The 22,673-nt window shown below is 44.2% G+C and overlaps 2 protein-coding genes across 8 annotated transcripts; one reads left to right on the plus strand and one right to left on the minus strand.

Annotated features, from left to right (window-relative positions):
* Positions 1-2,143: 2,143 nt before the first annotated feature.
* On the minus strand, positions 2,144-13,383 carry LOC306791987 (DCN1-like protein 2). 5 transcript variants are annotated; one of them, XM_079288947.1, is made up of 13 exons: positions 13,261-13,383; positions 11,055-11,271; positions 10,802-10,970; positions 10,423-10,553; positions 10,239-10,321; positions 9,833-9,929; positions 9,674-9,730; positions 4,553-4,717; positions 4,334-4,459; positions 3,986-4,126; positions 3,405-3,532; positions 3,164-3,296; positions 2,144-3,078 (listed from the first exon to the last, which is right to left on the minus strand). In XM_079288947.1, the coding sequence occupies exons 2-13, from the start codon at positions 11,227-11,229 to the stop codon at positions 2,909-2,911; spliced, it is 1,575 nt and encodes a 524-aa protein (XP_079145073.1). In that variant the 5' UTR covers positions 11,230-11,271; positions 13,261-13,383; the 3' UTR covers positions 2,144-2,908. The 5 variants fall into 5 exon arrangements, with proteins under 5 accessions (XP_079145073.1, XP_079145074.1, XP_079145075.1 ...); XM_079288948.1 differs by lacking the exon at positions 13,261-13,383 and adding an exon at positions 12,923-13,247; XM_079288949.1 differs by lacking the exon at positions 13,261-13,383 and adding an exon at positions 12,748-12,838.
* tmco3 (transmembrane and coiled-coil domains 3) lies at positions 13,360-21,082 on the plus strand. Of its 3 annotated transcripts, none has more exons than XM_079288914.1 (15): positions 13,360-13,518; positions 14,050-14,146; positions 14,917-15,230; positions 15,702-15,869; positions 16,507-16,686; positions 16,786-16,980; positions 17,080-17,208; positions 17,315-17,407; positions 18,097-18,283; positions 18,384-18,501; positions 18,597-18,792; positions 18,915-19,065; positions 19,176-19,255; positions 19,327-19,515; positions 19,856-21,082. In XM_079288914.1, exons 3-15 carry the CDS (start codon positions 14,973-14,975, stop codon positions 20,003-20,005), a joined length of 2,094 nt encoding a protein of 697 aa, XP_079145040.1. In that variant the 5' UTR covers positions 13,360-13,518; positions 14,050-14,146; positions 14,917-14,972; the 3' UTR covers positions 20,006-21,082. The 3 variants fall into 3 exon arrangements, with proteins under 3 accessions (XP_079145040.1, XP_079145042.1, XP_079145041.1); XM_079288916.1 differs by having other exon boundaries at positions 13,362-13,518; positions 19,366-19,515; XM_079288915.1 differs by having other exon boundaries at positions 13,379-13,521.
* The last annotated feature ends 1,591 nt before the right edge of the window (positions 21,083-22,673 follow it).

Here is a 22,673-nt window from a genome sequence, read left to right on the forward strand (position 1 = left end):
GTTCTCCACGTGGCCGTAGCCTTTATGTGAAGAAAGTCCCTCAATTTTGGGCTCTACAGGGCATCTCCCTTCAGTAGCTGCAGTGGAAGGTTCACCTGTGCTCATGTATTGTGATGCTCTCTGAGGAACGTCTGTCCTTAAGTTAGGTATCTTTTCCAAGTGTGAGCTTTCTGATGATTCCACCGAATATAGTTTAGGAGAGGAATCTACACACGTGGACCACACAGGACAGCAGGTCACGACGGTCGCCACATGACACGTCACTTGGGCTTCTACCTGTGGAAGAAGCCTGTAAGGCTCAGGGAGCGACTGCTCGGTGGCGCATGTTAAACACAGCAGCTCTAGATGTGCATATTTTAACTCGTTGGCGATACTAGTTTCTTCTCCTCTAGTCTGAATGTCACCATATTCCTCTGACTTCCAACCCATAACATCGTTATCACAAGCTTGATCTTTTACACGGTTCAATGAGCAGTGAGCTTGAGAGTTTTCATCTGAGTGCTCGCTCCCCGTTTGTCTCACTTGCTCGTCTTTCAAACTCTTTTTTTCTTCCGGGTTTGAGTTGACTTTCGTGAAAGCGGCCTCTGTCTGCTGTTGTTTTTGTTCCTGCCCATTTGTAGTTTGATGTCCTTTCAACTGCCGTCCAACAGATTTACTTTTCATTTGCTTGCGTTGGTTTGGTTTGTGAACAGTTTGATCCAGCGCTTGCAGGAGCTTACTTTCACGACAAGGCACCCTCTGTCTTACACTACTTGTCACCTTGACTCCTGCAGACGGCTTTTCATGTGAACATTTCAAGTCACGTCTCGTCCATACAGTGGCCATGGTCTCAAACCTCTCCATCAAGGAAGATAGGAGGCTCCCTCTTCCGACCGTCATTGGTTTGATTGGCTGTTTCTTCAGCGCGTTCTCTCCATTTTCTTTTTGCTCAGCCACGGCAAACTTGGCTACGATATCTTTCACTCTGCCCCCCGTCTTCAGTCCTCGATCTCTTCTGGTCCGCTCCTTCTTGTGAATGTCATGCTCACTGTCTTGGCAGTGGTTGACTTTTCCTGCCACTCCTCTACTGGAGGACAGAGTTCCTACCTCCCTTTGGTGGGTGATGGGAGGTTTGGGTGTGGACCGTATGAATTTGGATTGGAGGAGCTGGAACGTGGTAAGACGCCGTTGTATTAATCCTCCTGCTTTTTGCTCTCCTCCAAACCTTTCTTTTCGTGGATCTGTCAAATACTTTTCAGGGATATTGGAACCTGTCTCATCAGCCTTTCCCTGTGTCATTTTATGCTGAACTATAGTGCAACTTGCCTGACGATGCTCAACTCTCTGATCAGGCCAACATGTGTTTCTTTCAACTACAACATCCGACCCTGCATGCTTCTCCGGGTTTCTGTTGCTGGTGGTCCACTTGGGCAGATCCTTTGTTAGGTAATCCAGGAGACTCTCCAGAATCCCTCGGAGCACAGGACGGCAGTTGCGGTCTCTAATCAACTTCCTCAACATACTGGCATCAGGGCAGATACTGGTTTTCCGAGAATCTGGTCTATGGAGAATAGAGGACATGCAAAACTTAATCCCTGGAGCCATCTGCAGGTAAGCATATACCTGATTAGTTATGATTACTGACAGCAGAGTTGAAGGATGATACCCAAACCCGAGCTTAGCCTTTTCATTTATTTGTACTGTTTTGTGTATTTAAGTAGAGTAGCCTAGACAGGGTTTACCGTAATGAATAGAATAATGGCACCACACCATTTTACCAGTTTCTAAATATGGGACCGCAATAATCGCCAAAATTATTACTTTTTTATCTTTTACGTATTAATCTTCAACCTGAGAGATATTTGACTCAATAAACAGTACTTCTACTTGAACTGGATGTACCAGAAGTCATTCCACCCCTGCAGCAAAGTAGAGGAGATACAATGTTCAGACTTGAAGTGAAGTGCTCCAGCAGTGTGAACTTGTTACAGGTGATTAGTTCAGGGGGATTGCAGCAGAGGGTTGTGAAAGAAGAGGAAATCAGGTAGGAGACAAGCTGTCCATCAAAATAAATGTTGTAGTTAAGATAAAGAGAGACAGGCACTTCATGCATGATTTATATGTATGAGTCCATTTTAATGTTCATATTATATTAATATTCACCATGTCATGGTGCTTTCACAATGTACACTAATGCTTGTCAAGAGCATCACAGTGCAAATCATAATGGATCACAGTATAGATACAATGATTACTACTCTACAGCTCAATAACATTATGCATAAAAGTTAAAATCATTTTCAAAAATCCCACCGCATGTTGCATGCTTTAAAATAAACAAGATGTATGTAGATTAAAACTATTGACTGCGGGGCACAGACGTATCTTAAAATCAGTTGGGGTCTATGAAGTTTTCACAATGTTTTGAGGAATTAGATACTACATGACACAACATGACCATGTGCTTCTTGTTAATACAGGTTAGCTTTAGAAGAGGAAAAGGTCAGAGAAGAAAATGATCGAGATGTAAACTATCCAACTATTCTCAGTTAAAATAAAAGTTATAAAGGCAGAAGCGTTTTCTTTCCCCCCACAGTTCTGTCATTTATGGATTGCAGATGTAGCTCCTGAGAGATGATCTCACAGGAAATAGGCTGAAGCTCAATACCCTAATTCGTCTCCCTTTTGACGTTCCACTGCCCCAAACCTAGTGATAGGTGGGTCAACTTTTCCAATTCATGACAGGCCTGTCTAAAGCACAATTCAAGGAGTTGAGGGCAAGAGAGGCAAGGAGAGGACATGGTGCCACCTAAGACTATTGAGATACTGCCAAGGGACGAGAGGGTAGCTTGGGACAAAGGGAAGCAGTTTGACAGCCATGTGCAGCTCCTCTGATAGCCAGTAGGGTTCAGGCCAGTGAAGAGCAGGATTACTTGTCTGTGCACTTCTCTGCAGATGCTGCTTTGTAAAGCTTTTCTCCCAGCTGCTCCAGACGCTCTCTTTTGTCCAAATCCTGGTACAGTCCTGGGGGAACCTGACTCAGGCCGTGCATGAGGCCAAAGAAACACCCTGCGATCAGGCCTGTGGCTTCACTCTCACCTTAAAAAACAAACAAACAGCATTTTCACAGAAGTCACAGCGAGCAGTGTTTTCTGTTTTTTTAAACTGTCGTGCAGGTTCTCACCTCCATGGAACATGGCTCGTTTACACAGTTCAGCCCAGTCACTCCCTGCCGCCAGAAGGGCATCGTAGGCTATCATGGGGGCATCATGGCCTCTGCGTCCCGCACGGCCCTCTGAGCTCCAGCGCTTATAAATCTGTATGGACGAGGACAGAGTTAGGGGTTTCGTTACGTAAAAACCTGAATGGAAGCGTTTTCTTAATGTATGTTTTTTTTTTGAGTGTGACAGATAGGCAGGATTTACTTTGTCAGTCTCCTCAGCATCATAGGGATCCGGAAAGGAAGGTTTGTTCTCTCCTTCCTTCTCTATCTCTCTCTCTTCCAGGTAAAACTGCCACTTGGCCTCAAAGTAGAACCAGTTTTCCTGATACTCTGCATATGAGTGCACAAACACACATTACTGGTTTCACACAAGAAAAGGCCACTTCAGAAATTAGTTTTTTTTTTTTAAAGAAACCAATGATTGTTTTTTCTTGAAATAACAAGTTAAGTGTTTCATAATTAGCCTTTATTGCTGTATTTTCACTTAACATACTCAAGATGTATTGTCTTAAATGAAGTCTCTTAATCTCACTGAAATGTTACTTGGTTATTGTGTCTTGTATATAGCGTTGTGAGATATTTTGACTTATTAGACAAGTATACTTTCTCTTACAGTGCATCTGATGGTCCTACTCTCTCAGACAGATGTGCATCGCAAACTCAGGAAACTTATGACAAACTCATGTTTATTTTTTACAAAGAAGCTTCAGTCAACCTGGATCAATCAGCCCAACTGTAAAATGATGTGCCCCGTCACTAACGCAGGCAGAAGCGCAGTCGAACCTGACATGTGTCGGATGGTCTTCCTGCAGTACTCCTGAGCCAGAGGGATGACCTTCATGAGCTCGCGGCCCCAAGTCACGGGAGCTTTCCCCTGGATCGCATAGGACGCAAACAGTGCCGTGGTCATGGCGCCGAGGAATCCTGACGCCAAGAGTGATACCACAAGTCACTACACCGAATGTGTCTACGCGGACATGTCAAACTCACCAATTAAGCAAGAAGTAAATACTTGTTATTGGTGAAGAAATGTAATTAGAGAGATGCTTAACAGTTTATCAGCAGAATAATAGTCAACCTGCAGTTTGATAAGATTTGTGTGGGCATGTTAGAGACTGCCGACATTGTCACCTGTGGGGTGGTTGTGGGTCATCCTGCCGATCTCAATGCTGACCTCCACCAGGCTGTCTATTCTCTCAGGTTGCCAGTATCTCATACCCACACACATGGCCTTGGCAGCTGCCCCGAAACCAGACCCTGGACACAGACACACGTGCACACATCCAGACACACATTTTCATATGCTTAAATGTTGGGAAAAAAAAAACGGGATATAAAATCTCCAATGACCCTTTTCATTGAAGGGTGTATGCCAGGCGAGCAGGAAGTTGTGAGGTTTGAGGTGAACGCAGCCCTCCACTGTGGCAGGATCAGGGGCTCTGCCCTGGAGAGACACCATGGCTTCAACATAGAGACGCACCAGCTCCCGGTACAGATCCTCCAGACACCAGTAATCTGGACACACGCACACAGTGACAGAGTCATTCATGATTGGCATGCAAGACGAGATGAGTGGTGCTGCGGTGGGCTAAGTTTAGCCTCAGCCTGCCACGCCACAGATTAGGACCAGCATGCCATCGAGGCGAGTGGAGTCACTTCCACACAGCATGAGCAGACCCCACAGCCATCCTGCTTGAATTTAGTTTACGTATGTGACAGAGAGACAAACTTATTCTTTCTTTGTTCTCTGCCTCAGATAAGAATGTGTAACCCTATATCTTGTTGTTAATATTTCCTTTTACCCTTAGTTATTCTGTACGCTGGTAAGAAGATTGGCAAAGCAAACACTGACATTCACAATTTCCATTCCACTCCATGAGTTGTATGTGCGAGTATGTGTACAGGCATGCTGGATTGTGTCTAAATAGGGCTTCCTAATCTCAATAGATGTCACCACCATTGCACAGTGCCGCTGTCATTGGCTTTGAGCCGCATCTGCAGCCAAACATGATACCGGTAGATTATGGAGGAGTCTGACCTGCTATTGTTCAGTAAAGGAGAGCTTTTTTCAAAGTGGTCTATTTTGGACTTTTCTGTCCCGGCAACTCCCGGCCGCCCTGCGGGGGGGCCTTGAGATGGCATTTAAGTCATCTGTAGTTCGGCTTCTACTGACATTTTATCTTTGATGACCATTTGGCAATGACGGATTACGATATGTCCGCACGTTGTCATTCAAAGACGGCCTGCCAGTTAGTGATTAGCAGCTTCCTTTGACTGTATGAAGCTATTCTGGTCCTCTTAAATGTAGACTGTCTATATTTTATTGAACAGATAAAAAATGAAAGATTTTGTGTGAAGTTAGACAGAAGACAGAAGGCAATGAGTGTCTACTCTTGCTATGATTTCCGCTCTCTAATCTTCCTCTTTGACAACGATCAATCCTAAACGTACCTGTTACCAGTGCTTCTGCTGTGGTGATGTGCATCAGCGTTGCATCACTCAGGGGCCAGCTATCAGGGTCCAGTTTCTGGGCCCCAAGTCCCCCCAGAGAGGCCAGTTCCTCTTGGATCTTCTTGCCTGAGATGCAGCCTTCCCAACGGCCCTTTCGGTAGCCCAAGGCATCACCAACGGCACCCAGAACCATTCCTGCCTTGAATTTCTCCATGATACTGTGCTCCGCTCACCCAGCTGAAAAAGATCTTCTCCTGGGATTTAGATTGGCTCCTTTCAGCTGTACTTTTTCTTCACCACCTTCAGCAGACTCAGTGTCACAGAACAACGCAAACAGAACAAACTCTCTTGCCCCAAAACATCCTGAAGAACTTCAAACAGCCTCACCAGCTCTCCCAATTTGAAGATTTCCACTTGACGTGGAGCTACTATGGACCTCTGTCTCCACTACATAACAAGCTCTGCCACCTTCCCACCGTCAGAGCTCTCGTCTAGTTTCTCATCAGTTGTCTCACACACAAACACGTACTCTCATTTCCAGGGGCGGGCGGGTGCACACACACACACGAACGAAAGCATTGCGTTATCAGCCACAGCTTCTTTGTGTTGGGCAGCGGGGAGTTTCAGCTGTGATCAGGTGTCTCCTAAAAAGGCAATCCCCATGGCCCCAAAGCCTCAAAGCTGGATGGCTGGGTGTGGAGTGGTAATGAGAAGGGATGCTAATGTGCTGGAGCGTCAGCTGGTGCTGGACCTTGTTGACATCCCAACCGGCCCCGATGGGAGGAGGGTAAGAATGGAGCATCATCTCCACTCCACTTGCTTGCCTCCTCCTTTATTGAAGCTCTCCAGATGTAAACATCACTATTTGAAACGTCTTTGTCAGCCTTCCCCGACATCAGATAATCTCCTCTCCAGTTACGCACACTGCATCCAAGAGTTCCCCTCCCTCAGTTTCTTTAATCGTCATCTAATGTCTCGATTGTAACCCTTTTTGACACAATCAGTTGTCACCAACCCTTCATTTATTAAGTGTATCTGTTGGTGAATGTCACCCTGAACATACCCAGAGTAACAGTTGACAAAGCTTTACCAGAGGAGCCCATGATGATGAGGCTATGCAGCAGGAATGCAACCTGATAAGGGACAACTGTCACTAAGCTGACATTTTCCATACACTCACTAACACTCACAGTAGAACAGTGGTTCTCAGCAGGAATATGGGGATTGTTTTTGTTTCATTCCTTAATGCCATTACGTTGTTCCATCTCTCTTCTGGGCTTCTATTGGACATAAATAACTTCCGCAGAGTATCATGGCTGACTGAACTCCACGTGATCATGTGGTCGACCCTTTAGTGGTATAACATATAAACATTTTAGATCTACAGAATACTGCTATCCAATACACTTTCTAAATAAAAACTAACAAAATAAGCTGCTGACATTCTTGTCTCACACGAGTGAAGAGTTTTCTTCGATGAAATAATCAATCGAGTTGTACATTTTTGCTGCAATTTTGCATTCATATTGATGTCAGAATGTTTTTGATGTCGGGACACTGATTTTAGCACAACACAATGCTGCTGACCAGCATTCAATATCTTTGTTTCTGACAACGAAACGCACATTTGCCGTCAGAACTCGCTGCTGTTGCTACAGAGGCACGGCTTTCACAAGGCTGTTAAAAACAACATGCTTTATTGACAACATGTACGGTATGCTTCTGTGACAAAACATAACATTCTGTAAATACCGGTTTTCTTGCCGGCAAAAATAATACTGTTTTGATAAGAATGATCTGCATGACTTGAAACAGTTGACCACACACTTGACAAACAGAAACGTACCAAATGTACCACATCAGCGAACTGAACACAGAGACGTCACGTTATTCTCGCTCCTGAACCACAGACGACGTCAGATGATGAAGTCAACAACGATCAAGTGGGAAAAGCTTTCGCACCGTCGTGACCGAGAAAAGTTTGTGCACAACTTCGACAGCCAGAAAGTCACATTGGATATTTCACTCCACCAACACGTATCGAACTTGACTCGTTACAAAGATGAATACGACACCGGCTGCTACTACAGTGACTGTTTGACAGTCGTGATGAAGCTGGTGTCTTTGACTGAAATCATAATCGTCCTGATTTGCCTTAAACTTCTGAGAAGTCTACTTCATGCACACCACCACCGGCAGTTTATGACTGACCTCCGCTTACATCAACATGAAAACTTAAAAACACACGTTTGTCAATTTAAGGAAAACAAAAAGGCAATTATTTCCCCTGTAGTTGAACGAGATATTTGATGCAGGGAAATAATCCATCCTTATTTCAACACATGGCAAAGGTCTTATCATGGTGACAACAATTGGCAAAACAAGTTGGCATAGTTAGATGGCAAACACTGATGCAAGTGCAGGGAGCCGCCTGCTGCTCATGGTGACCGGGAGAGGAAGACTGGTACCTGAGCGCTGCCTTCTGTCACACACACACACACACACACACACACACACACACACACACACTCTAGCCAAGAAAGCGGGATGCATTTAGTGTTTAGAACTACACTTGAAGAGCAACACTAAATCTTGTGTGACGGAGAAGCACTGCACCCCTAGATGGCAGCACAGGCGTGGTTCTCAAAGTGACATGTTTTCTTTTTCCTCTTTAGCTCTTTGCTGTGGTGCTAATCCATGGAAAGCAACAGACCTAAACCTCAAACAGTGTAAACAAACAGTTCAAAAATAGTCGTAGCTGGGATGCAGATGTTCCTTTCAGTCTAGTGTGTATGTGAAACCTTACGTCCAAGTGAACCGACCAGCTCTGCAGCTCAGTGCTGCCTGATAAAAGAAAAGCTACAACAGAAAAAGTGTAAACCAGCGCAGCTGGCAGAGTCGGCAAATCACCTGGATGATAGAAAACAGTCGGTCAGTTGTGTACAGCAGTTCGCACACTGCGAAACTAAAGTCATCCAAATAGCAGAAGAGTTTTAAAGGTGAGGATCCTAAAAGCTTCTTTGTGTACGAATCATGATTCTAAATGCAGTTACCTGTTTTCTCAGACATACATTTGTTCCTCTAAAGCTGAATCTATTCTTACTCCTGTGGGTTCAGCGTGTTACCGCTGTAACAACAGTGATTCTGCTGGTGCTGAGCTAGAAAAGAATGCCGCTCTGTCCAGGCCTCAGTGAGAGGACAAGATGTGGAGCTGAACTTTTCCCCCACTGTCGCTCAGGTAAGGTGAATCATAATTTCTTAAGCTCCAGTTATAATCAAACCAAATGAAAAATATTTAGCATTGTATTGTAAAAGAGGCAATATGTTTAACCCCAAACCTAAAACACACGCACACACACACACACACACACACACACACTTTTTCTCTGCTCTCGGTGTGATTGTTAGAGAGCAACACATTCATGATCTCAGTGAAAATAACGGAGAGCACTCCTCCCCTCGACGTCCACGGCACTGCTTCACGCTAGCTGACGGAAACATGCAGATTTTAAAAACACACTGTTCCATTCACAATGGACGATGTAAGAGGCCACATCCTACTGCACCGATCACTTAATCCTCCGCGTGTGCCGAGAGTTCACCGTTACCGTCCCTCCTCACATGTGCCGAGGGCGCAGGTTAGTGAGCCAAGTCTGCAGCAGCAGTTTTGAAGCCACACCCATGGGCGATGGGCGACCTAACATTTCCATATTGCAGTTTCAAAAGTCTGTCCTTTGCCAAACAAACAGAAAAAATGACTATCTCCCTCCTGTTGATTCCCCTCCTGCGCTCCTCTCTGGGCTGGTGTCTCAGGTCACTCCCCAGTCAAGGCATCTTATGCAGTTGAAAGATCAATCTTACCGGCAAGCTGCAGACAGGCTGATTGAGAAGTATCGGTACTCTCTTTTTTTGGCTCATTTGTACAAAAATCCTCATTCAAAAAAAGAAGAAAATCGGGAGAAACACAAACTCCGTTCGCTGCACGAGGCCGGGGCAAACCCTATGTTATGTTGCGCTTACTCGTCACAATCGGCCGAGCAAACTCCACAAAGTCATCTATGAGGACAGGCCATGCCCCTGAGGAGAGAGAGAGAGAGAGAGAAAATAATAACACTGAATATTAAGAGACGTCTCAACGTGATCTACAAGAAGGGCTGCGCATCACTTTAACAAGCTCACCTTCCTCGTCATAGTTTGACATGTCGTCTGTGATCATGTTGCCGAAGTCCAGGAGGAGGTTCCACGTGTCCTTGGGAATCGAGCGCTTGTGATGCTCCTGAATGCGGCACAGTCGCAGGAAAAGAGCGGGAGATAAAAGTGACTATTAGAAATCCCTGTGCAATGAAAGTCAATTCAACTTAGTCGCTGTTGGCATTTGTCACGTTGAATGCATTCTCCGGTTATTTTTGTAGGCTGTTGTTTGTGGCGTTGTTGTATTTGACTGTATTCGGTCAACTTGTTTGAAATACTTCTTGAAAGTGAAATGGACAGAATATAGCACTTAAAGAATTGGAAGTCTTGTGCAACATCCCTCTGACATACAAAAAGTAAACAACAGGGTGAAAACAAAGACTTCCTCTCTCACCAGCAGGAAGCGGTTCCAGAGATCCAAAAACTTGAAGCGACCTGTGAGAACTAGATTCCAGTAAGCAACGGCCATCTCGAGGTCTAGGGCACAAAGTAGAGCGAGATTTCACGATTTTGTTTTGGCAAAACCCGATGAGACGAGAGTTTCTTTTCCTACGTGCTCTTATGTTCTCGCCGCTTACCTAAACCTTTCTGGCCGGGGTTCTTGGCAAAATTAAAGGTAAACTGGTAGAAGTCTTTAAACTTCCCTGTGTCTTTCAGGTCCTGCTCTAGTCTGGGAAGGATCGCCTTGAGTTTCTCAGGACTGTCACAGCTAGAGGAGACATTGAGGGGAAAAGTAATCCTGTTATTATGAGTTAACATCTGAAGTTTCTCACCATGTTAGCGGTTGTAGGACTCACATTTAACAATATTTTAGATTCAATGTTTGGGCTCATAAAAAAAAAATAAAAATAAAAATCTTGCTACTTAAAAACCACACCTTAATAAACATCTCCTCAATGTGTGGAGGATGCGGTGGCATCAAAGATTGTGGATCTCAGTGTCGTCTGTGTTGCTCACCCTAGCTCAGCCATGCCGTCCAGGAACTCTTTCCTGCTGAACTCGCACTGCGTGGCCGCTCGGAACTTCCACGCCACCACAAGTATGCTCATGCTAGCCGGGTCCAGCATCAGGTCATCGCAGAACTGCTGGATCCCGTCAATGCCGATCTTGTTCTCATCCTGGGGGTCTGCAAAGACATGCCGAGAAGAGTGAGCAAAAACAGGACGGAGGAAACTGCGTCGACATCGAAACTAGTTGTGGAGCACCTTGCCTTTGTATCTGTTGTAGAGCTGGTCCAGCTTCTTGCGGTCCACTGTGGTTTTCATGGATTCCTTGTAGTAGAGGTCTGGATTCTGGAAGTAGTTGTCTGTGGCGACCTCTAGTTTCCAGTCATTCTGCGTCAGGCAGTACACGGCTGTCCTCTCCCCGGCCTGTGTGAAGGACATGAACTGCCGAACCTTGTCCTTCTGCGAAGACTTCAACTTGTGCTGTAAAAACAAGCAGGCGCACAAAAAGGTAAATGCAGGGCTGTAGTAACCTGTTCGGGCCTGTTAAGCCCCCACACCCCCAACACAATTTGACACTGAATACTACCTGTCCAAATTTGTTAGGAATATGCACCCTGTCAGCACAATATCAAGTGAAATATTAAAATACTTAAAGCAGAATTTTGACAAAGGGCTTTGAGAGGTTATGTTAAAATGCAGAGTTTTTACCGTGCATCAGTGGTGCATGTAACCAAACGCATTTTCACAAACTAAGTGCTATATGCACAACCTGGGGGCCTTCAGGATCCCAGAGGGACTGGACACCTGGGACAGGTGGTAATCCATCCTTGGGTGAATGGGATGCACAGACATGCATGTGGAGTTAGAGCTGAACGTCAACAGTCTCCACAACACACAGCCTGAACTTTCCTGGAGAGTGCAAAGATTTGATTTATATTTATATCTCCAGGCTGGAAACTAGTCCTTGCACTTAATCTGCGTATCAACACCGTTAGAGGTGGATTACACTTCAATAACACGTGCCATGACTGTAAAATCTGGCGATTTAAAAAGTAAGACTCGTGCCATGGGACATACCAAGCAGCAGCATGTGCATTAGTAGAACTATTAAGGGAAACAAACACCGTCAGGTTCCGTTAGTTTACAGAAAATACCCAATCGTCTAATTGTATCCAGGCGGTCATCGGGAGGATCACACGTCTTTGCAGAACTGCAGACCTGACCCACCCGATGATCAAACAGCCAATCCGCCGTGACAGGCCAGGGTTTGGTGACCCACTTTCCCTCGGAAGGGGGGGCCGTCTGATCCTGCAGGCTCTCTGCTGACGGCGGGCAGCACCACAGGCTAGTTACCAAAAAGGGAAAGGTACGTGCGGCAAGTGCGGGAGTCCGATCTGAAAATACCAACAACTGACCTTCCATTTCCCTCATATCCCCGACACACATCACCCTGGCAATGCGACACTTGGCCGAGGACAACCCCGATCCCCTCTATCGGTGTGTCCCCTTAACGGCAGTGACAGCCGTGATCGGTGTGTGTGTACTTGTTTAACGGAGTTAAAGAATTGCCCCGGTTTCTCGTTTTTGATCTTACCTACCATTTTATCACACGCTGTTTTGGCCCACTTGATATCCAATTACCCCTGGTGCGCATGCGCGAAAAGAACTGCACTACTGGAGGGGCACTTGGTTCATGGGAAATGTAGTTCTGTAGCGCTGAATTTCCACAGGCCGAGTTTTTTTGTAAACACCTTAGCTAATGGCTTTCTGCATTAATAGACACCTGTTTAACATTCTTCGTTTATTCTAAACGTGTTTCTACTGAAAAAATATTTAAGAAAAAAGTCACATAACTTTATAGCAAACTATCTGTTAGCAACACATTACATATGTTTTTGAGTGAGTATGACAGTCAATGAAACTCATTTAAACTGCGTTGTTGTTTCCAAAACAAACCTGTATGACGTCTCGTGACCACGAAAACTACATTCAACCAGGGAACCGCTGTCACACGATCGAGCAACAATATATAACAACTGAAAAAAACTACAACTCCCATATCAAAGGTGATCAAAATGTTTCGGAAGTAATCTTAAAACGGATCAAAGTTATCTTGACGCTATTAACTTACAGCAGTGTCGTGACAGCAGTTGTCCACAATTTCGGCCGCGGGCTATGTTTAACGTCACAGCGTCATGTTGAGCTGTTGTGTAATAATAAGTTGATGGTATTAATGTAGCTAACTTATTTAGCTAACGTAAGCAAAGTTGTGTTAGCGTTAACGTTGGCGTCATGGGAGTGTATGGGCTCAGCTGGCTGGAGCTGGTCTGACAGCTTCAAGGAATTTGAGGGCGGATTTAGCTGCACAACAACCAGAATAAATAAAAAAACAGGTTGAACTCTATACACATTAAAACAAACTACTGGTCAAACTTCGACAGGGGTTACACCAACAGGAGTCGCACCTACCTGGGCAGAGGACCGCTAGCATTCCCTTTGCTAGCACGAATAAGGACACCGACGGCTGGAGGTCGAAGTAATCATGAAGTTGGTCGCCAAGTAAGCCGGTGAACGCCTGCACCGACGCTGGCTTCAGCTATGTGGCAGAAGAGGAGGGGTGTCGGAGGTGGTGGTGCGGTACAACAGCGTGATTGTTCCCTTCTTCCTCAGCTTCTCCTTCAGTCGTGGAGTGGAGTTGAGAGCCAGCACGGTGCACATATTTCGCAGGTAGTTGCAACCGTTCTTTGTTTATCTTTTTGACATTAATGCACATTTAAATACTCTGTGTGGGACATCGGACTGATTCATAATGTCACCGTCACGTCTGGGGTGTGTGTTCTGATTTCTATGTTGTTACTCCTGGCTGTTATGATTTCTTTGCTTTTTTTAATTGCAGTGATGACATTAGTTTTTCCTATTTACAGGTTTTGTGTTGAGCATGTTTGTATTTATAGTTTTGCATCTATCAGTACAGAGCAAACTCAATGTTCTCAGTGGCCAAAATTGACAACCAGTCAAAACTTAATTGCATAATCAGTGATGGAAAGTAAACGTACCCATAAAGTACTGTACTTAATAACAGTTTTTAGTTACTTTTATTTAACTTGAGTGTTGATATTTCATGCCACTTACTCCACTATGTGTCAGAGTGCTACTTTTCAGATTAGCTTTTTACACACAGATCAGTTTGTGAAATATGCCGCATTGTTGTAGATTGATCCAGCTAACAGGATGTGAATTGTGCTGTTGATTTTCCAGCAACAGTACCCGGGTGGCTGCAGTCCAGTCGTAGGAAGACGGACATAGGAGGAGTTTGGAAAGTAAACATCACTCAGCTTGACTCATGGTCACAAAGGTGCGGTCCTGCTTGATGCATCCAGTGATTTGCCTGTACAGGAGGACATGCTGTGTGCAGTAAAGCAGTTTCTTAAATTGGCTCAGTTCTTAGGCCTTAAATGCGATGTCACTTTAGGGCAGAGTAGCAAGCATGGCTGACGTTTTTAAACATGTGACGTGCTCAGTCAAGTCGAGTGCACTGAACACAGAACTACAAGGTGCAATTAGCTACTCAAGCAACCGGTGGAGCTGGTTACAGGTCAGTACACCCAGCCTTTGTTTAAGCTGCTCAGTTGTGATCAAAAGACTAAACCGTCTCCTGAGATGACAGTAAGAAGCACAGGTTAGCCCACATAAAAAGAGATTATATCAAATTAGAGAAAAAATACTGTCACCCATCTGTGCTTTGATGGGATGACTGGCAATTCCTGTATTTCTAAAATGTTGTTATTGTCAACAAATCCCAGGAAAAGTCCAAAACAAACAAGTTGTTAGTCCATCCCGCAATTCTTTCCCATGTCTCTGCCCTGTCAGTGGCTTTTAGCACCAAGACCTAGACAATTAAACAGGAGTAAATCGTCTATTTGTTGGAGACTATTTTCAGCTGCAGATGTGGTAAAAGCTGGTAAATTTTCAGGGCATCAGAACAGTATGAACACACACAGTGCAGCAGTGTTGTGTTCTGGCTGACTGTTTATGATTGTTTTCGGACAGCAAGCTCTTTCATGGTATTCTTCTCCTTATTGTTAGAATTTGTAACAACCATGCTCTTTCTTTTTCCATTCCCAGATCTCTTTCTCTTCATCAATCTTCACGCTCGGGTGAAGACAGAAGTAGTGGTTTGGATGCAGGTTGTGTGTTGGCTGCTGTGCCTTGGCGCGGCGGGGGCACTTGCTGTGCTGCAGAAGGACCAGGTGGCCCAGCACGCCATCAAGCTTTATTGGAGCCAGCGGGCCGCACACGGCCACAGCTGGCTCACCAGCAACTGCAAGCCGCTTGTGGTTCTCCTGCGTCAGAAGAATGTGGTTGTCAGGAAGCTGGCGGCCGCTGCCGACGCTGTCAGACGAGACCCGGCCCTCTCAGAACCAGAGAGACTCTTCCAGGTACCAGACGGACAATACGTTGATGGAGCAAAGGGCCTCTAGTGATTTGCAGTGACTGTTTAGCTTTATTTTATGTACAACCCTGGTAAAGTACGCATCTTTGTCTCTTTGTGCTTTGACACAACAGCTGAACAATAACGCCTGTTCATATTTCATACTTGCAGATCAAGTTTCATGTACAGAGAGGAGGTGCCCTGGTTATATTAGAGCTGCAACCTATAATTATTTTCATTATTCTCACATTAGCGAAGCTGGAACAAGAACAAAGTTGGAAGTTTTGCTTGATTACAGACCATTACTCCCATTTTAACCCATTGTTTCTGGATCTATTTTGTCCATTTTCTCATGTCCAAACTCTGATGAAGACACGTAAACTTCTCTTGTCTAGTGTTTCTAAATGAAGACATATACGGGGGCCTCGGTTAAAGAGGCAGTCAGATATTTTACAGTTGTCTCCCTGTTTGCATTCAGGTTCACACTCTGGAGGTTTTCCAGAAGGAGATGAACGAGAGCGAGAAGCTGGTGTTTCAGGCGGTGCACAGCCTGCAGAGGGCGCTGCAGGGAGACTACAGGGATGTGGTCAACATGAAGGAGAGCAGCAGACAGCGGCTGGAGGCCCTCAGGGAGGCAGCCATAAAGGTGAGGGCGTCGACGTCAGCAGCGTTAGTGTTTCTGATGCAAACGTCTATAAATGTGTTCATGTTGAATGTAGAAACGCATCTCGACGAAGGAAAGGAATTAATGTCGATGCCACGAGTGCGATAATTCAATATTGATTTTTGATTTCGTTATTAATTGATTCAATCATTAGTTTGGTTAAGTGATCAATTGTTTAGTCTCTAAAATATCACCAATAATGAAAAATGGCTGCCACACATGTTGTTAGCCCAAAGTGACGTCTTCAAAAATGTCTTGTTTTGCAGAAAAACAGCCTCAATCTCAAAGATATTGAATTAATTCAATTTCATTAATTTATTTTGCTTGATTAAACAACTGTGATAACTGAGCGATTATCAAAGATGTTGATTCGTGATCCATCGAGCAGCTAATCTAACACGAGCTTCAGTTCTGGATCATATCGTTGTTGTCCAAATATATGATTTCAGGCAGATCGTAATTAAAAACGATCAACAATAGCAGAGAAATACTATATTGATTTCAACCACATCGCCCCCCCCTTCCCCGTGCATGCTGCCACGTGCATCGCTGTTAACTTGTGTGTGAAGCTACTTGCTAATACACACCTGTCTCTTGGGCTTTGCCTCTCACCTGTCAGGAGGAACAGGAGTATGTGGAGCTGGTGGCTGCTGAGAAGCACCAGCAGGAAGCCGTTAAGAGCGCTTTAGCCCAGAATAAGACTCTGTCCATGCTGGATAAGATCCTGGAGGACGTCAGGAAGGCAGCAGACCGGCTGGAGGTGGAGATCGAGGAGCACGCCTTTGACAACAACAAACAGGTCAGTTCAATAGTGTCGATACCAACGAGCTCGCGAATGTGCGTCGTTGTTCGACAAAGCGTCAAATTGTGCCTCCTTCTACGCTCACCGTTTGTGCAGATGAAAGGAGTAAACGTAGAGGCAGTGTTGAGAGTGGAGGATGACGAGGAGAACAGAGGGAAGAGGAAGAACAAGTCCAAGGAGGTGGAGGACGACCTGGGACTGAGCATGCTCATCGACTCGCAGAACAACCAGTACGTCCTGACCAAACCTCGAGACTCCACGATGCCACGAGCAGACCATCACTTCATCAAGGTCAGTCTGTTCCTCCAATTTGTTTTGAATCCTCCGTAACGCGTAGAATAGCGCTGTGTCTAGTAGTTGGTGCGGTTGAACCGTGCTTTGTATGTGCAGGACTTGGTGTCAGTGGTGATGCTGTCGCTGCCCTGTGGTTGGATCTGCTCTCTGGTCGGACTTCCTCCCATGTTTGGATATGTCATCTGTGGGGTTCTGCTCGGTCCCTCTGGCCTCAACAGCATCAAGGTGTGTGTGTGCGTGTACGTGTGCGTGAGAGATTTCATTGTCAGACGAGACTTTTAAGAACGACATCAGTCTGTGCTCGTTGTTCATGTCGGTGTCTGTCTTGCAGTCGATGGTCCAGGTGGAGACTCTGGGGGAGTTGGGTGTGTTCTTCACTCTCTTTTTGGTGGGACTGGAGTTCTCACCTGAGCGACTTCGAAAGGTAAACAAGAGGGATTTGAGTTTAGGACAAAAATTGTGCAGTAAAGTCCTTTTTCATCAAAGTGCAGGACTTTAAGACGTATGCGGCTCACGCTAATGCCGTGTTTTTTACGGGTATGCAAATTTAAATCACCTCAAAATTGATTTATATGTTGTTAACGACAAAAGGAGGATCTGCAAAATCTGTGAATGCATTGGCACGTCCTTTTTTTAACGACATACCTAAAATTAGATTCAGAAGCTACAGTGATGTCATGGGTGCACAGTGATTGTATCTTCCATCTCGGTGACACTTACCTTTTTAAGCAAATTCCTGATACATTAATGATTAAATAACCACCAAATAAAATGTCAGTTACACATGTGATGTTACTTTACCTGAAAATTGGCCAATATCCATCGAGCTTAATCTTACCTGAAAATCACGTTCTTATAAAAATGACTTTATTCCCCTGAATGTTTAAATTGATGGCCTTTATTTCATAGATTACAAAGTAGCTGCTTTTTGTTAGTTATTTACTTTCATAAAGTGGGCTGATCTACATGGTATGTGTGTGTGTGTGTGTGTGTGTGTGTGTGTGTGTGTGTGTGTGTGTGTGTGTGTGTGTGTGTGTGTGTGTGTGTGTGTGTGTGTGTGTGTGTGTGTGTGTGTGTGTGTGTGTGTGTGTGTGTGTGTGTGTGTGTGTGCAGGTATGGAAGACATCAGTCCAGGGGTCGTGCTACCTGAGTCTGCTGATGGTTGCGGCCGGCTTGTTGTGGGGACAAGTCCTGCAAATCCGACCCACCCAGACTGTCTTCATTTCCACTTGCCTCTCCCTGTCCAGCACTCCGCTAGTGTCTCGCTTCCTGGCGGGGGCCAGCAGAGGGGACAAAGACGGTATGTATGTATTCATTAGCAATATTGTATTTAGAGCAAATCTTGATGACACAATGCTCAATAATCTGTGTGTGTGTGTGTGTGTGTGTGTGTGTGACAGGTGAATTGGACTACAGCAGCGTTCTCCTCGGGATGTTAGTGATGCAAGACGTTCAGCTCGGCCTCTTGATCGCGGTCATGCCGACTATGATTCAGGCACAAAGTGGAGACTTGGACAGGTCAGTTTGCTGTCGTTGTTTGTATTTTTTTTCTCTTCTCACCCAAACAGACACCCGGCTTATTTAAATCTGGTGTTCCCTTTTGTGAATCACAGCCTCCTGTTTGGGAGTCTCCACGTGCTTTACCTCCTGGCCCAGGTCCTGGTCTCTCTGGCTGCTGTGCTGCTGCTGTGTTGGTTTCTCAGATCATTCCTGATTGGCCCGTATTACAAGAAGCTGCATGCTGAGAGCAAAGGCAACAAAGAGATCCTGGTGCTGGGGATGGCAGCTTTTGTCTTTTTCATGCTGACGGTATGCACTTTGCTTTGAATCGTTGATTACCTCTGGTAGTTTCTCTCCCGGTGCAGTATCATTTAATCTCCCCTGAAGAAGCTGTTTGTGTTGATTTAACCTCTCGCTGCCTGATACTGCAGGTGACTGAGTTTTTTGATGTTTCGATGGAGCTGGGCTGTTTCCTGGCCGGAGCTCTGCTGTCCACACAGGGCCACATGGTCACCACGGAGGTCATGGGATGCATTGAGCCGATCAGAGATTTCCTCGCCATCATCTTCTTCGCCTCTATCGGTCAGAGGCAACATGTCACTTTAAGACAGACCCCAGCTTTGTTATCATGTTACATTTATTTAGTGGCGAGACATCCCCGAATCACCTCGTGTGTTTGTGTGACGCTGCAGGTCTCCACGTGTTCCCGACATTCGTGCTGTATGAACTCACCATCCTGCTGGTGCTGACACTCTCACTCGTCATTATGAAGGTACAGCACCCTTTTTTCTCTCTCTTTATGCTCCTCTCCTTCTGCAGTTCACCCTTTTTCCACGCTCTCAGTCCCTCCTCTCTCCGCTTCACTCCTCGTTTTCCTCCCAGTTCGTGATGGCCGTACTGGTGCTGTCGGCCATCTTGCCTCCAGGCTCTCGACACATACGTTGGATTGTCTCAGCCGGTCTGGCTCAGGTCAGCGAATTCTCCTTCGTCTTGGGCAGCCGTGCGCGTCGGGGTGGCATCATCTCGAGAGAGGTCAGTGATGACTAAATATATATAAATATATATATATATATCAATTAGATGTTTACTCTATATAATGCCAATTTCCTAGGGCCCAAGATTACATTTTTAAATGCTTTTTGTTGTCTGGAAAAAACATAAATATGCAGCTTAAAAATGATGTAAGAGCAGCAAATCTTTGAGAGGCCAGAAAATACATCAATCTTTGCATGATTTAACAACTGTTATTTGAAGGCTGGTCCTGATCAAAAATACTTAAAATCAATTCTTAATTTAGTCTTTTAGTAGGAAATAGTAAAAAGCTATAAGTAGATTTTCTCAGTCTCTGTATTTTACATCCCTCTCTGCTCAGGTGTACCTGCTGGTTCTCAGTGTCACCACCCTCAGTCTGCTGCTGGCACCGGTGCTGTGGAGAGTAACCACACACAGGTGGGTTTCCCGGGCCGAACGCAAAACAGTCACATTACCGGACCAGCTTCAGAGACAAAAGGTTCTTCTGTGACTCCGACAACGCCGACGGCAAGAAGCAAGAGTCGAGTCTTCATTGTCCGTTTGGAAAGATTCACTGCTGCACTAAAACCTTGACAGTCCAAGTACTGATGCTCTATACTGTTGAAGGTCTTATTTGACAACACGTTCCAAAATATGTTCAGATAATGTCGAATAAACATGGCAACATAGCGAAAACCTCTTTCAGTAAAGGCTCGACATTATCTGTGAGTTTAAGGATTGATAGGAAGCACACCTGCTCCACAGTTCACTGGAAAAGCACAAGTACGAGACATCCTTAATATTAATGCACTTTCTCCTGCATTAGGAAGAAACACAGATTATTTCTCTCTCTACTGTCCGTATGAATGTAAGTCAATGGAATTCCTCTTCTTTTTTATTTTATTTTTGCACTTTCAACCCCAAGTTCTTTTGGGGTTTAACTTCACATTTAAAATATTTGTTGGTTTTTAATAGGGGAAACTTTTTGTATATTTTATATTGCCTCCATTTTTCCTATATTTGACCATCTCACATTACTATTTCGGTCTTAAACCAAATTTCGGTTATTGCAAATGTCAGATTCAAATCCCTACTGAAGTGCAAACTTTCTATCTGCTGTATTTAATAGATAATACTTGTAATTTATGGAAGACATTGTACTACTGTGAAATAAGCTGTGAGGACTTTGTGATGTCCTTAATGTTACCTAAAATACTCCTTTTTACAAAAACTATACTGTATCTGTCTTAATTTATTCTCTACATTCTCGTTAAATCAAATAATCTATATAGAAGCAAATAATGGAGATAAAATATGAGCGAGCAGCTAACAAGAAGAGCAAATGCTCATCACAATGTATTTACTGATGTTACATTTAAAAGGAAAATCCTGCGCTCGTTACCATCGACTGTCAAACTGCGCCTGCTCAACGCTGCTCTGCACCTCTGACATCTGCTGTAAACGTCCTCGTCTTAGCTTTCATAATGTGTAAACGGCCGTCACCCACGCCCAAAGAAATGCTGTTTTCATCAAAATGTTCATGTATTTTTTAATTGTTGAATTCATTAATTTATTTATTAAAAATAAGATGAAGTATTGTCTCTGTTGTAGTTTTAATTTACTCTCTTCTCAGAATGCAGTACATGAGTGCATGAAAATGAGTTGTCTAATCGTAGTAAAACACATAAACAAAAGCCACTGACGACTCATATCGAGGGTCCTCTGATTTCTTTGTAATTTCTAAACTTCCCTCCAGCCGACCATGAAGCTGTAAACTTCCCAAATCTCACTTCTACCTCCTCCTGCATCCAATACCTGCAGATGTTCCCGTTCTCTTAATCCATATCAGCCACTCAGTCCCGCCAGTCTTTTCTTGTTTGAGTCCCTTAATTTCTCCCCGACCCTCCGTCGAGGATGTAGTCTTTTGGTTGTAATAGTAAATGTTGCAGCATTTTAGATACAATTGCACCTTTTTAAAGACAATACATCACAATGTAAACCCTCTGTCCAAGTTAAAGATCACTTATCTCAACATTAAAAGATAAGAAGGCATATATGTACATACGTATACCCTCTCAGCTGATGAATTAACGTGTGTGTGTGTGTGTGTGTGTGTGTGTGTTTGTTTGTTAGTGTATGCTGATGACCCATAAACTCTGCAGTCAGCAGATTTGTGAGGAACAGCATCATCATCATCCTATTAGCGGTGGTACTGTAGACGGTAACAAGTTACAAACACTCCACAGTCTGTATTTGAAGAGATAGATTTTTTTAGAAGTGTCAATTTTGTCATTGTTAGTTTTGGTGATGTTGATTCAAACCAAGTACAATTTCAAGACTCTTGTACTTTACTTGAGTATTTTCATCTCGTACCTGATACCTACCGGTACTCCCCTTTGTTTTGGAGGCAACTGTTCCTTTTACTTCAATAGATTTGTCTGACCGCTTTAGTTACTTTTTGGATTTCTATTTTAAATACCCCTCTTGTCCAGTGAAAACCACGTATCTCGAGATTCAGAATGTTTGCGATTGGATTGGACTGAAGGATGAAGTGGTCCTTTATGTGATGAGAAAATTATTCCCGTCCTTTCACTAAATATTTAAAAAGTAGAAGTGAGTATTTTTACTTTTGATACTCAACTAAATTTAGCTGATAATACTTACATATTTTTTACTTCAGTAAAGTTTTGAATGCAGGACTTCATTTGGAGTATTTTCTCAGTGTGGTGTTAGTACATTTACTTCAGTAAAGGATCTGAAGACTTCTTCCACTACAAAGACTAATCATCCCTAAACAACAAGCAGGCAACTCTGCCAGATGAGACCAAACAGAACTTGAGGTTTTTCATCTGCATTAGCGACATTTGTCAACATTTTCTGCAGTGTTGTTTTTTTAAAATCCCAAATCCACCTCAAGAATCTAGTAGTTTCCCTTTGACGTCCTCAGATTGTCGTGAGAGAGAGAGACACGTGCAGACAGATGCTGGAGTTTGTTTGCGTGCGTCGGGTTACAAAACAACACATAGATTTATAGATTTCATTTTTTATGTCATGGGTAAAAAAATCAGATGACAAAGAAGATCATGAATCAAATAGCAAAGCATGACAAATCATGTTCATTAACGCACCGCACAGACATTTACAAGTGGGCCTAAACTGTTGAATACAAGGGGTTCCAA

The sequence above is a fragment of the Melanostigma gelatinosum genome, assembly GCF_949748355.1.
Source record: "Melanostigma gelatinosum genome assembly, chromosome: 2".
NCBI classification, from domain to species: domain Eukaryota; kingdom Metazoa; phylum Chordata; class Actinopteri; order Perciformes; family Zoarcidae; genus Melanostigma; species Melanostigma gelatinosum.